Raw genomic sequence first — 11,127 nt, 5'->3', positions numbered from 1 at the left:
AGGAAGGGGTTTGGGGGGCAGGAAGGGGCAGTTTGGGGGGGCAGAAGGGGCAGTTTGGGGGTTGTGTTCATTCCGCCCCCCCAGTATTCCCAGTACCCCCCCCCCGGATATCCTCGTTGCTCCCCAGTTCCACCAGTTTCTCCCTCAGCAACCCCCACCCCTCCCAGTCCCCCCAGTTCCCCCCACTCCACTCCCAGTTCCCCCCATTAGTCCCAGTCCCCCCCAGTCCTGCTAAAACCCTCAGTCCTCCCCCAGCATTCCCAGTTCCCCTCCCCAGTCCCCTCAGTTCCTCCCAGTATTCCCAGTTCTCCTTCCCAGTATCCTCAGGTCCCCTCCAGTTCCACCCAGTTCCCTCCCAGTATTCCCGGTTCTCCTTCCCAGTATCCTCAGTTCCCCCCAGTTCCCTCCCAGTATTCCCAGTTCCCTCCCAGTATTCCCAGTTCCCCTCCCCAGTCCCCTCAGTTCCCCCCAGTTCCCTCCCAGTATTCCCAGTTCGCTCCCAGTATTCCCAGTTCCCCTCCCCAGTCCCCCCAGTTCCCTCCCAGTATTCCCAGTTCCCTCCCAGTATTCCCAGTTCCCCTCCCCAGTCCCCCCAGTTCCCTCCCAGTATTCCCAGTTCGCTCCCAGTATTCCCAGTTCCCCTCCCCAGTCCCCCCAGTTCCCTCCCAGTATTCCCAGTTCGCTCCCAGTATTCCCAGTTCCCCTCCCCAGTCCCCCCAGTTCGCTCCCAGTATTCCCAGTTCCCCTCCCATTCTCCCCTTGTCCTGAATGCTCTCCTGCCTATATAAGGCACCGGCGAATGCGGGGGGGGGGGGGGCTCGTTTTTGGGGGCTCCCCTGCCTTTCAGGGGGGGTCCCCAAATTCGAGGGGGGGTCCCCACGATTCAGACCCCCCCAGAGGTTCAGCACAGTGAGCTTTTATTGGGGGGGGCACAGGATTTTGGAGGGGGGACCCCCAAAATTTGAAGGGGGAAAGGGCTTAAATACTGTATGGGAGCGGGGGGGGGGGATGGTTTTGGGGGGCTCCCCTGCCTTTCAGGGGGGGTCCCCAAATTCGAGGGGGGGTCCCCATGATTCAGCCCCCCCCCCTTCTTCCAGAGGGGGTGTTATGGGGGGGTCTCATCCGGATTGGGGTGCTGCAGGACCTGTTGTTTCGGGAGCCCTTTCAGTTGCGGGAGAAGCTCCTGGATGAATTCCTGGGGGGGGGGGGGTTGGATTTTAGGGTCTCTCCCCAAAAATTAACCCCCCCACCCCCCCAAAATCAACCCCACACCCCCAAATCCACCCCCCCCACCCCAAAATCCACCACCTCCCCCTCCCTAAGCAGCCGCTACCGGATGGAGTGGGGAGGAAAAGGCCCCCCCGGGAATCACCCGGCGTTGAATGTTTTGCCCTTTTAAAGCCTTGGTTGGAGCAAGAGGAGTCTGGATATGGCCCAGTTGCCACCAGTGCTCCCAGTAAGCCCCAGCTCCCCCCTCCCAGGGGTCCCAGTACCCCCTCAGTATCTCCAATCCCCCCCTCAGTATCTCCAGTTCCACCCACAGCATCTCCAGTGTCCCCCCAGTATCCCCAGTGTCCCCCCAGTATCTCAAATCCCCCACCAGTGCCCCCCAGTACCCTCCCCAGTGCCCCCCAGTACCCTCCCCAGTAACCCCAGTACCCTCCCCAGTTCCCCCCAGTATCCCCAGTCACCCCCCTTAATATTCCCAGCCCTCCCAGTACCCCCCCCCAGTAACCCCAGTTCCAAACAAACTCCTCCCAGTACCCCCCAGGTCCCCCTCCAGAGTCTCCCAGTATCCTCAGCCATCCCCAGTATTCCCAGTCCTCCCAGACCACCCCCCCCCCAGTTCAACCCAGTTTCCCCCCCGTCCTCCCCACTACTCCCAGTTCCTCTCAGTTCTCCCAGTCCCTCCACGGGCCTCTCCCAGTGCTCCCAGTACCCCACAGTTCCCCCCCAGTGCTCCCAGTTCCCCCAGTCTAGCCCCCCCAGTGCTCCCAGTTTCCCTTCCCAGTATCCCCCAGTGCTCCCAGTCACCCCTAGTTCCCCCCCACTACTCCCAGTTCCCCCAGTCTAGCCCCCCCCAGTGCTCCCAGTCCCCCCAGTGCTCCCAGTTTCCCCTCCCAGTGCTCCCAGTTCCCTCCCAGTGGCTCCGCACCTCGATGCTGGTGGTGCAGGATTTCAGGATGGCCTGGATGGACGGAAAGGGGGTGAGGGGGGGGCAAAACCCCCTATTTACCCCCCCCCAAAACCCCCATTCGCCCCCTCAAACCCTTATTTGCCCCCCAAGACACACATTTGCCCCCCAAACCCCCATTTGTCCCTCCCCAAACCCCTTATTTGCCCCTCAAACCCATAATTTGACCCCCAAACCCCTATTTGTCCCCCCAAGACATGTGTTTGCCCCTCCCAAAAGCTTATTTGCCCCCCAAAACCCTTATTTGCCCCCCAAAACACACATTTGCCCCCCAAACCCCCATTTGTCCCTCCCTAAACCCCTTATTTGCCCCCTCAAACCCCTTATTTGCCCCCCAAGACACACATTTGCCACCCAACCCCCCATTTGTCCCTCCCCAAACTCCTTATTTGCCCCCCAAACCCCTAATTTGTCCCCCAAACCCCTTATTTGCCCCTCAAACCCCTTATTTGCCCCCTCAAACCCCTTATCTGCCCCCCAAGACACGCGTTTGCCCCCTCAAACCCCTATTTGCCCCCCCAAAACTCCTTATTTGTCCCCAAGATACACGTTTGCCCCTCCCAAAACACCTATTTGCCCCCCAAACCCCTATTTGCCCCCCTCAAACCCCTATTTGCCCCCCTCAAACCCCTATTTGCCCCCCTCAAACCCCTTATCTGCCCCCCAAGACACGCGTTTGCTCCCTCAAACCCTTATTTGTCCCCCTTCAAACCCCTATTTTTCCCCCCCAAACCCCTTATTTGCCCCCCAAAACACGCGTTTGCCCCCCAAACCCCCCTTTGCCCCCACCTGCAGCGCCTCTGCCCGCTCCGTGTCCGTCTCGAGCTCCAGGAGGGCGTCAATGTCCACCTCGTCCGGCATCTCCTCCTCCTGCCGAGGGGACCCACGCGTGTCCCCCCCAAACCCCCACCAGGGGTCCCCCAAACCCCCCCAGGGGTCCCCAAACAACCCCCCCCCCAGGGCCTTCCGACCATTCCTGGTGCCACTCCTGTTCCCAATCCTATTTCCAGGCCCAATCCTATCCCTGGTGTCACTTCTGGTTCCACTCCCAATGCCATTCCTGCTCCCGTTTACACTCCCAATGCCATTCCCAGTGTCACTCCTCTTCCCACTCCCATTCCCACTTCCATTTCCACTCCCAATCCCATTCCTGGTGTTGTTCCCATTCCCATTTCCACTCCCAATCCCATTCCCACTCCTGTTTCCACTCCTGCTCCTCTTCCTGCTCCCATTTCCACTCCCAATCCCATTCCTGGTGTTGTTCCCATTCCCATTTCCACTCCCAATCCCATTCCCACTCCTGTTTCCACTCCTGCTCCTGTTCCCACTCCCATTTCCATTCCCAATCCCATTCCTAGAGTCACTCCCGTTCCCACTCCCATTCCCACTCCCGGTGCCAATCCTGCTCCCGTTCCCACTCCCAATCCCAATCCCATTCCCATTCCCACTCCCCATCCCATTCCCAATGTCACTCCCATTCCTGGTGCCATTCCCACTCCCATTCCTGCTCCTGTTCCCACTCCCATTTCCATTCGCACTCCCAATCCCATTCCCGGGGTCACTCCCGTTTCCACTCCCAATCCCATTCCGGGGTCACTCCCGTTTCCCAGTCCCGGTCCCGAGCATCCCTGACTCTTTCCCACCAGGATTCGCTCCCCACGCTCCCTCTCATCCCGATTCCCCTCCCGTCCCGGTTCCCCTCTCCCGGTCCCGGTGCTGCTCCGGAGCCCTCTCCCGGTCTCCCCCCATCCCGGTTCCGTTCCCGATCCCCTTCCCGTTCTCTCTCCCGATCCCTCTCCTCCTCCCTCTCCCAGTCCCGTTCTCTCTCTCCCGGTGCCCCTCCCTGTCCCATTCCCGGTCCTCCTTCCCGGTGCCGCTCCCTCTCCCGTCCCGGTTCTGCTCCCATTCCCTCTGCTTCTCCCGGTCCCCCCGAGCATCCCGCTCCCTCTCCCGCTGCCCCATCCCCGTCCCGAGAATCCCGGGCGCTCTCGCCCTCCCGGTGCCGCTCCCGATCCCTCTCCCGGTCCCCGGTCCCAGTCCCGATCCCTCTCCCGGTCCCCGTTCCAGTCCCGATCTCTCTCCCGGTCCCCATTCCCAGTCCCGATCCCTCTCCCGGTCCCCATTCCCAGTCCCGATCCCTCTCCCGGTCCCCGTTCCCGATCCCGATCCCTCTCCCGGTCCCCGTTCCCGGTCCCGATCCCTCTCCCGGTCCCCGTTGCCAGTCCCGATCCCTCTCCCGGTCCCCGTTCCCAGTCCCGATCCCTCTCCCGGTCCCCGTTCCAGTCCCGATCCCTCTCCCGATCCCCGTTCCCACTCCCGATCCCTCTCCCGGTCCCCGTTCCCAGTCCCGATCCCTCTCCCGGTCCCCGTTCCCGGTCCCGATCCCTCTCCCGGTCCCCATTCCCGGTCTCGATCCTTCTCCCGGTCCCCGTTCCCGATCCCAGTCCCGATCCCCAGTCCCGACCCCTCTCCCGTACCCTCCCCCGGTAGAGCTCCTCGAGCCTCCGGTCGATCCACTGCTCGGTCTCGAGGCGCCGCTGCAGTTCCCTCCGGTTGTATTTGACCGTTACCCTCGCCGGGCGCCGCTGCAGCCCCGGGCTTCGACCCGGGGACTGAGGGGAGCGCCGGGACCCCGGGGAGCCCCCGCCCCGGCCCGGCCGCCGCCACCACCGGTTCGCGGCCATCGCGGGGGGCTGCGGGGCGGCGGCGGGGATAGGGGCGAGGGGGCGTGGCCACGAGGGGCGTGGCCAACAGAAGAGGGCGTGGCCAAGGAGACACGCGGCCAATGGGGCGCGGGAATAGGATAGAGGGGCGGGGCCAAGGCGAGGGGCGCGGCAAAGAGGGGCGTGGCAAAGGAGACACGTGGCCAATGGGGTGCGGGGATAGGATCGAGGGGCGGGGCCAAGGCGAGGGGCGTGGCAAAGAGGGGCGTGGCAAAGGAGACACGCGGCCAATGGGGAGCGGGGGGAGCGGTGAGGGGCGGAGCAATTCGATTGGGGCGTGGCCAACGGAGACAGGCGGCCAATGGGATTCAGGGGATGGAGTGAGGGGCGTGGCCAAGAGGGGGGCGTGGCCAAGAGGGGACGAGGCCAAGGGAAGGCGTGGGGCCAATGGGATTTGGGGATGGATGGAGGGGCGTGGTCAGGGATGGAGGCGTGGCCAGAGAACGAGGCGTGGCCAAGGGGGGGCGTGGTCTAAGGACAAACGCGGCCAATGGGATGAAGGGATAGACACTAGAGGCGTGGCCAATGTGATTGGGGCGTGGCCAAGGAAAGGGCGAGGCCAATGCAGAGCGGAGATGGAGGCAAGGGGCGTGGCTAAGGCAGGCAAGCGGCCAAAGGGATTCAGGGGAAGGGACGATCGCCGGGGCCAAGAGCGAGGGGGCGTGGCTTGCTGAGCTCACCTGGCGGGGGGCAGTGGGCGTCGCTTGACAGGAGAGGCTTGGGCGTGGCTTAGCGAGTGGGCGTGGCTTGGCAGACGCACCGCGCAGCGATTGGACGAGGCGTGGGGAGGGCGCGGGGGCGTGGCTTCGAGCTGGGCTCCTGTCTCACCTGTGTGACGTCACCGGGGCAGGCGGCGGCGCACCTGTGTGACGTCAGCGGGCGGGCAGGCGGCCACCATGGCGGGCGGGCGGCTCCTCCCGCCGCTGCTGCTGCTGCTCCTGCCCGTGGCTGCCGCCAACGACGGCCCCGACGGGCTCCGCGCGATCGGTAACGGCCGAGGGGGGCGGGGGGAGCGGGGCCGGGGTTGGGGCGAGGCCTGAGAGGTGAGAGGGGTGATGGGAGGAGTTTGGGGGGGGATCACAGCATTGAACGGGAGCCCTGAGGGCATCCTGACCTTGGGGGGTGTGGGGAGAGGTGTGGGGAGGCCTCGAGTGGAGTTTGGGGGGGTCCCAGCATTGGGGGGGCCTGAGTGCGGTTTGGAGGGGGGGTCAGAGCATTTGGGGCGGGCCTGAGTGGGGTTGCGGGGGTTCCAGCATTGGGAAGGTCTTTCAGGGGGGCCCTGAGGGGATTGGGGGGGTCTTTGAGGGGGTCCCTGAGGGGTTTAGGGGGGTCTCCCAGCATTTGGGGGGTCTTTGAAGGGAGCTCTGAGGGGTTTGGGGGAGTACCCAACATTGGGGGGTCTTTGAGGGGGGCCCTGAGGGGTTTAGGGGGGTCCCAGTATTGGGGGGTCTTTGAGGAGAGCCCTGAGGGGTTTTGGGGGGGCTCCCAGCATTGGAGGATCTTTGCGGGGGGCCCTGAGGAGTTTGGGGTGGCTCCCAGCATTGGGGGGGGTCTTTTGGGGTGGCCTGAGTGGGGTTTGGGGAACCCTGAGGTGTTTGAGGGGGTCCTGAGTTTGTTTTTAGGGGGTCACAGCATTTTTGGGGGGTCCTGGGAGGGGTCCCAGCATTGAGGGGTGGGGTTGGAGATCCCTGTGAGGTTTGGGGGGCCCCGAGATTGGATTTTGGGGGGACCACAGCATTTGGGGAGATTTGAGGGGACCCTGAGTGGAGTTTGGGGTGAGGCCCAGCACTAGCAGGGGTCTGAAGAAGCTTTTGGGGGGCACTGGGGGATTTGGGGCAGAAAGGGCCCCATTTTGGGGGCAGAAATGGCCTTTTTTGGCTGCCAGTTGCAGAAATGGCCTTTTTTGGCTGCCAGTTGCCCATTTTTGGGGCAGAAATGGCCTTTTTTGTCTGCCAGTTGCCCATTTAGGGGCAGAAATGGCCTTTTTTGGCTGCCGGTTGCCCATTTTTGGGGCAGAAATGGCCTTTTTTGGCTGTCGGTTGCCCATTTTTGGGGCAGAAATGTCATTTTTTGGCTGTCAGTTGCCCATTTTGGGGCAGAAATGGCCTTTTTTGGCTGCCAGTTGCCCATTTTTGGGGCAGAAATGGCCTTTTTTTGGCTCAGTTGCCCATTTTTGGGGCAGAAATGTCATTTCTTGGCTGCCGGTTGCAGAAATGGCCTTTTTTGGCTTTCAGTTGCCCATTTTTTGGGCAGAAATGGCATTTTTTGGCTGTCAGTTGCCCATTTTTGGGCAGAAATGTCATTTTTTGGCTGCCAGTTGCCCATTTTTTGGGCAGAAATGGCCTTTTTTGGCTGCCAGTTGCCCATTTAGGGGCAGAAATGGCCTTTTTTTGGCTCAGTTGCCCATTTTTTGGGCAGAAATGGCATTTTTTGGCTGCCGGTTGCAGAAATGGCACTTTTTGGCTGCCAGTTGCCCATTTTTTGGGCAGAAATGGCCTTTTTTGGCTGCCAGTTGCCCATTTAGGGGCAGAAATGGCATTTTTTGGCTGTCCGTTGCCCATTTTTGGGCAGAAATGTCATTTTTTGGCTGCCAGTTGCCCATTTTTGGGGCAGAAATGGCCTTTTTTGTCTCTCAGTTGCCCATTTTGGGGCAGAAATGGCCTTTTTTGGCTGCCAGTTGCCCATTTTGGGGGCAGAAATGGCCTTTTTTGGCTGCCGGTTGCCCATTTTGGGGGCAGAAATGGCATTTTTTGGCTGCCGGTTGCAGAAATGGCCTTTTTTGGCTGCCAGTTGCCCATTTTTTTGGGCAGAAATGTCATTTTTTGGCTGCCGGTTGCCCATTTTGGGGTAGAAATGGCCTTTTTTGGCTCAGTTGCCCATTTTTGGGGCAGAAATGGCCTTTTTTGGCTGCCGGTTGCCCATTTTTTGGGCAGAAATGGCCTTTTTTGGGTGCCGGTTGCCCTTTTTGGGGTGGAACGTCTGTGTTTTGGGGGTGATTTGGGTTTGGTCTCTCGACAGGGCTGTGCTCGCTGCCGCGGGCGAGTGGCGACTGCCGGGCTTGGATCCCGCGTTGGTGGTTTAACGCCTCGTCCGGCGTTTGCCAGAGCTTCGTTTACGGCGGCTGCGACGGCAACGCCAACAACTTCAACACGGAACAGGAATGCCGGGAACGCTGCGGCACTGCCGGTACAGCACTCACCCCAAAAATGACCAATTCCAGGTCTTCTGCCCCAAAAAGAACCCAATTCCAGGGAGGATTCGGTGTCGAGTTTATTGGTTTGGCATCAAACAGCACAAAATTACCCAATAAATCATTTTTTTTTTGGCATTTTTAGTTGTTTTGGTGCAAAACAATCCCATAAATTGGAGGTTTTGGGGTCATTTTGGGGGGAGGTTAATAATTTTGGTACCAGAACCCTCCCCGATAACCCAATAAATCGGATTATTTGGAGTCTTTTAAAAGGTTTTGGCACCAAACATCTCAAAAGAAGCCAATTTTGTGGATTATTGGATTTGGTTTTATTGTTTTGGCATCAAACGCCCCAAAAAGACCCAATTTTGTGGATTTCTTGGGGTTGATGTTATTATTTTGGCCTCTGTTGCCCCTCCGCCCCACAGTAACTCAATAAATTGGGTTATTTGGGGGTATTTTGGTGATTTTCATTTGTTTTGGCGCCAAAATCCCCAAAATAATCCAATAAAGAAATTGTTTGGGATTATTTGGGGATATTTTTTCATCATTTTGGGGACAAAACTTCCCAATTATCCACTAAATCGGCTCATTTGGGGCTCATTTGAACTGCTTTCCTCCTTTTTTTTCCCACCTGTCTCCAGCTCTTGGGAATTCCAACCGCCTTCCGGAGCAGCCGGCTGCCGTCAACGCTCCGGATGGCAACCTCGGTGCTTTCCGGGCTTCCGCGGTTGCTCCGGATCCTTGCGGCGCTCCCGCTCTCACCGGTCCATGCCGAGCATCCTTCCCACGTTGGTTCTACATCCCGGCCAACGGAACGTGCCGGATTTTTACCTACGGAGGTTGCCGGGGCAACGGGAACAACTTCCAAAGCCACCAGGAGTGCCTAAGCCGTTGCCAACCCAGAAAAGGTGGGAATTGGCACCCATTCCCTCCCGGATTCCGGGATTTCCTTGCATCTCTCCAAGCCTCACTTATTCCCATTCCGCAGGTGATGCCGAAGCGGATTTTACCAGCAGCTTCTTCTCTTCCAAAGGTGAGAACCCGGCATGGAGACATTCCCACCCTTCCAGGCCCCATTCCTGCTCTTCCCGAGGCATTTGAGTCCCGAAGAGTCAGGAATATTAGCGTTTGGATCATCCTGTCTTTCCCAGGATCCACTCCCTGCCCTCGTTCCCCACCCTTCGCTTTCTGAGGCCCCAAAAAGTCGGGAATAGCGACATTTGGATCATTCCCTCCATTCTCCCTGTCATTCCCACTCTTCCTGAGGCTTTTGAGGACCACCAAAAGTTGGGAATTGCACCATCGGGATCATTCCCATCCTCAATTCCCATCCTCATTCCCTGGGACCATTCCCACCCTTCCCAAGGCATTTGGGGCACCCCAAAAAGTCGGGAATAGCAACATTGGGATCATCCTGTTCTTCCCGGGATTTATTCCCACCCTTTCCAGGCCATTTGGGGACCCCAAAATGTTGGGAATAGTGGCCTTGGGATCATTCGCGCCATTCTCAAATGCCTCAGGAAAGGCAGGAATGAGGCGGAGAATGGCGGGAATGATCCCAACACTGCTATTCCCGTTTTTTTGGGGTGCCCCAAGTGCCGCAGGAAGGATGGGAATGGGTAGGGAATGTTGGAATGAGGGCGGGAATGGATCCCGGCAAGGACAGGATGATCCCAACGCCACTATTCCTGACTTTTTGGGGTGCCAAAAGGCCCTGGGAAGGGTGGGAATGTTCTCAGGGAATGAGAACGGGAATTGAGAGGAGAAAAGGGTGGGAATGATGCAATTCCTGACTTTTTAGGGTCTTCAGGTGCCTCAGGAAGAGCAGAAATGAGGGAGAGAATGGCGGAAATGATCCCAACACCGTTATTCCCCACTATTTGGGGCGTTCAAAGGGTGGGAATGAGCCTGGGAATGGTGGGATGAAGGCAGAAATGCTGGGATGAGGGTGGGAATGGATCCCAGGAAGGACAAAATGATCCCAAAAAGTCAGGAATCGCGGCGTTGGGATCATTCCTGCCATTCTCCGCCTCCTTCTGAGGCATTTGAGGCACCCAAAAAGGTTGGAATCGCACCCTCGGGATCATCCCCATCCCACCATTCCCAACTTGTGGAATTCCGTCTCCTTTTCCGCCCCTCAGTGCTCGCTCTCGGGATCCTCTTGGCCGTTTTGGCTGCCCTCGTGCTCGTCTCCGGTATGGATTTGGTGCTCAAGTTGTGCCGGAAAAAGGCGGAAGTGCCAGGAATGCCGCTGGGATGGAGCCCCGGAGACGACAAGGAATACCTGATGAGCAACGCTTACACCCTCTGAGGGGGAATTTAACCCCAAAACCACTTTTCCGGCGGGAATGCCGGCAATTCCCGACTCTTTTTTCTCTTTTCCAAGCGTTTTTTTACTACTCCTTTGGGGAAAAATGGGATATTTGGCGATGGGGGGGGGGCAGAAGCGCCCCAAAATACCAATTTACCCCTTTTTTGGGGGGGATTCAACCCCTTTTCCATGGATTTTTCCGGCTTTGGGGAGGGGGGGGAAGTCAGGACCGGAATTTGGGGGCGTCCCGGTGATTTTGGGGATAGAAATCAGGTTTTTTGGGGTCACACAGAGATTTGGAGGGGGGGAACCTCCGAGTTTCGCAAAGGTCCGAATGATTTGGGGGCAGAATCCCGGATTTTTGGGGTCCATTCCTGATGTTTCAGGGAAGGCAGTGATTTTTAGGGATGATTTGGGGGGGAAATCCCTTTATTGGGGTCCCTCTGGCTGATTTTTGTGGGATCCCAGTGATTTTTTTTGGGGGGGCAGTGATTTTTAGGGATAATTTGGGGGGGGCAGTGATTTTTAGGGATGATTTTAGGGTGAAATCTCTTTATTGGGGTCCCTTTGGCTGATTTTTGTGGGATCCCAGTGATTTCTTTTGGGGGGGGGCAGTGATTTTTGGGGGCGCCCCAGTGATTTGCGGCATCCCAGTGCTTTCAGGGTACCCCCCATCTTTTTTTGGGGGGGCTGTTTGTGATCTTGG

The 11,127-nt window shown here is 58.6% G+C and overlaps 2 protein-coding genes across 2 annotated transcripts; one reads left to right on the top strand and one right to left on the bottom strand.

The window, feature by feature from the left end:
- Positions 1-916: 916 nt before the first annotated feature.
- On the bottom strand, positions 917-4,950 carry PPP1R14A (protein phosphatase 1 regulatory inhibitor subunit 14A). The gene is made up of 4 exons (XM_054052934.1): positions 4,672-4,950; positions 2,984-3,064; positions 2,156-2,188; positions 917-1,195 (listed from the first exon to the last, which is right to left on the bottom strand). The coding sequence occupies exons 1-4, from the start codon at positions 4,876-4,878 to the stop codon at positions 1,106-1,108; spliced, it is 411 nt and encodes a 136-aa protein (XP_053908909.1). The 5' UTR covers positions 4,879-4,950; the 3' UTR covers positions 917-1,105.
- A 797-nt stretch (positions 4,951-5,747) lies between these two features.
- On the top strand, positions 5,748-10,600 carry SPINT2 (serine peptidase inhibitor, Kunitz type 2). Its single transcript, XM_054052873.1, has 5 exons — positions 5,748-5,904; positions 7,936-8,103; positions 8,752-9,018; positions 9,099-9,143; positions 10,252-10,600. The coding sequence occupies exons 1-5, from the start codon at positions 5,814-5,816 to the stop codon at positions 10,419-10,421; spliced, it is 741 nt and encodes a 246-aa protein (XP_053908848.1). The 5' UTR covers positions 5,748-5,813; the 3' UTR covers positions 10,422-10,600.
- Positions 10,601-11,127: the final 527 nt, after the last annotated feature.

Source organism: Cuculus canorus, chromosome 37 (assembly GCF_017976375.1).
Source record: "Cuculus canorus isolate bCucCan1 chromosome 37, bCucCan1.pri, whole genome shotgun sequence".
NCBI classification, from domain to species: Eukaryota; Metazoa; Chordata; class Aves; order Cuculiformes; family Cuculidae; genus Cuculus; species Cuculus canorus.
This window is presented reverse-complemented; position numbering and strand designations above follow the sequence as displayed.

Coding starts and splice junctions, on each gene's coding strand:
- SPINT2 (XM_054052873.1), top strand. CDS start 5,814: ATGGCGGGCGGGCGGCTCCTCCCGCCGCTGCTGCTGCTGCTCCTGCCC. Junction 5,905..7,935: donor CGACGGGCTCCGCGCGATCG/GTAACGGCCGAG, acceptor GTCTCTCGACAG/GGCTGTGCTCGCTGCCGCGG. Junction 8,104..8,751: donor GGAACGCTGCGGCACTGCCG/GTACAGCACTCA, acceptor ACCTGTCTCCAG/CTCTTGGGAATTCCAACCGC.
- PPP1R14A (XM_054052934.1), bottom strand. CDS start 4,878: ATGGCCGCGAACCGGTGGTGGCGGCGGCCGGGCCGGGGCGGGGGCTCC. Junction 2,189..2,983: donor AGCGGGCAGAGGCGCTGCAG/GTGGGGGCAAAG, acceptor CCGTCCATCCAG/GCCATCCTGAAATCCTGCAC. Junction 1,196..2,155: donor CCTGCACCACCAGCATCGAG/GTGCGGAGCCAC, acceptor CCCCCCCCCCAG/GAATTCATCCAGGAGCTTCT.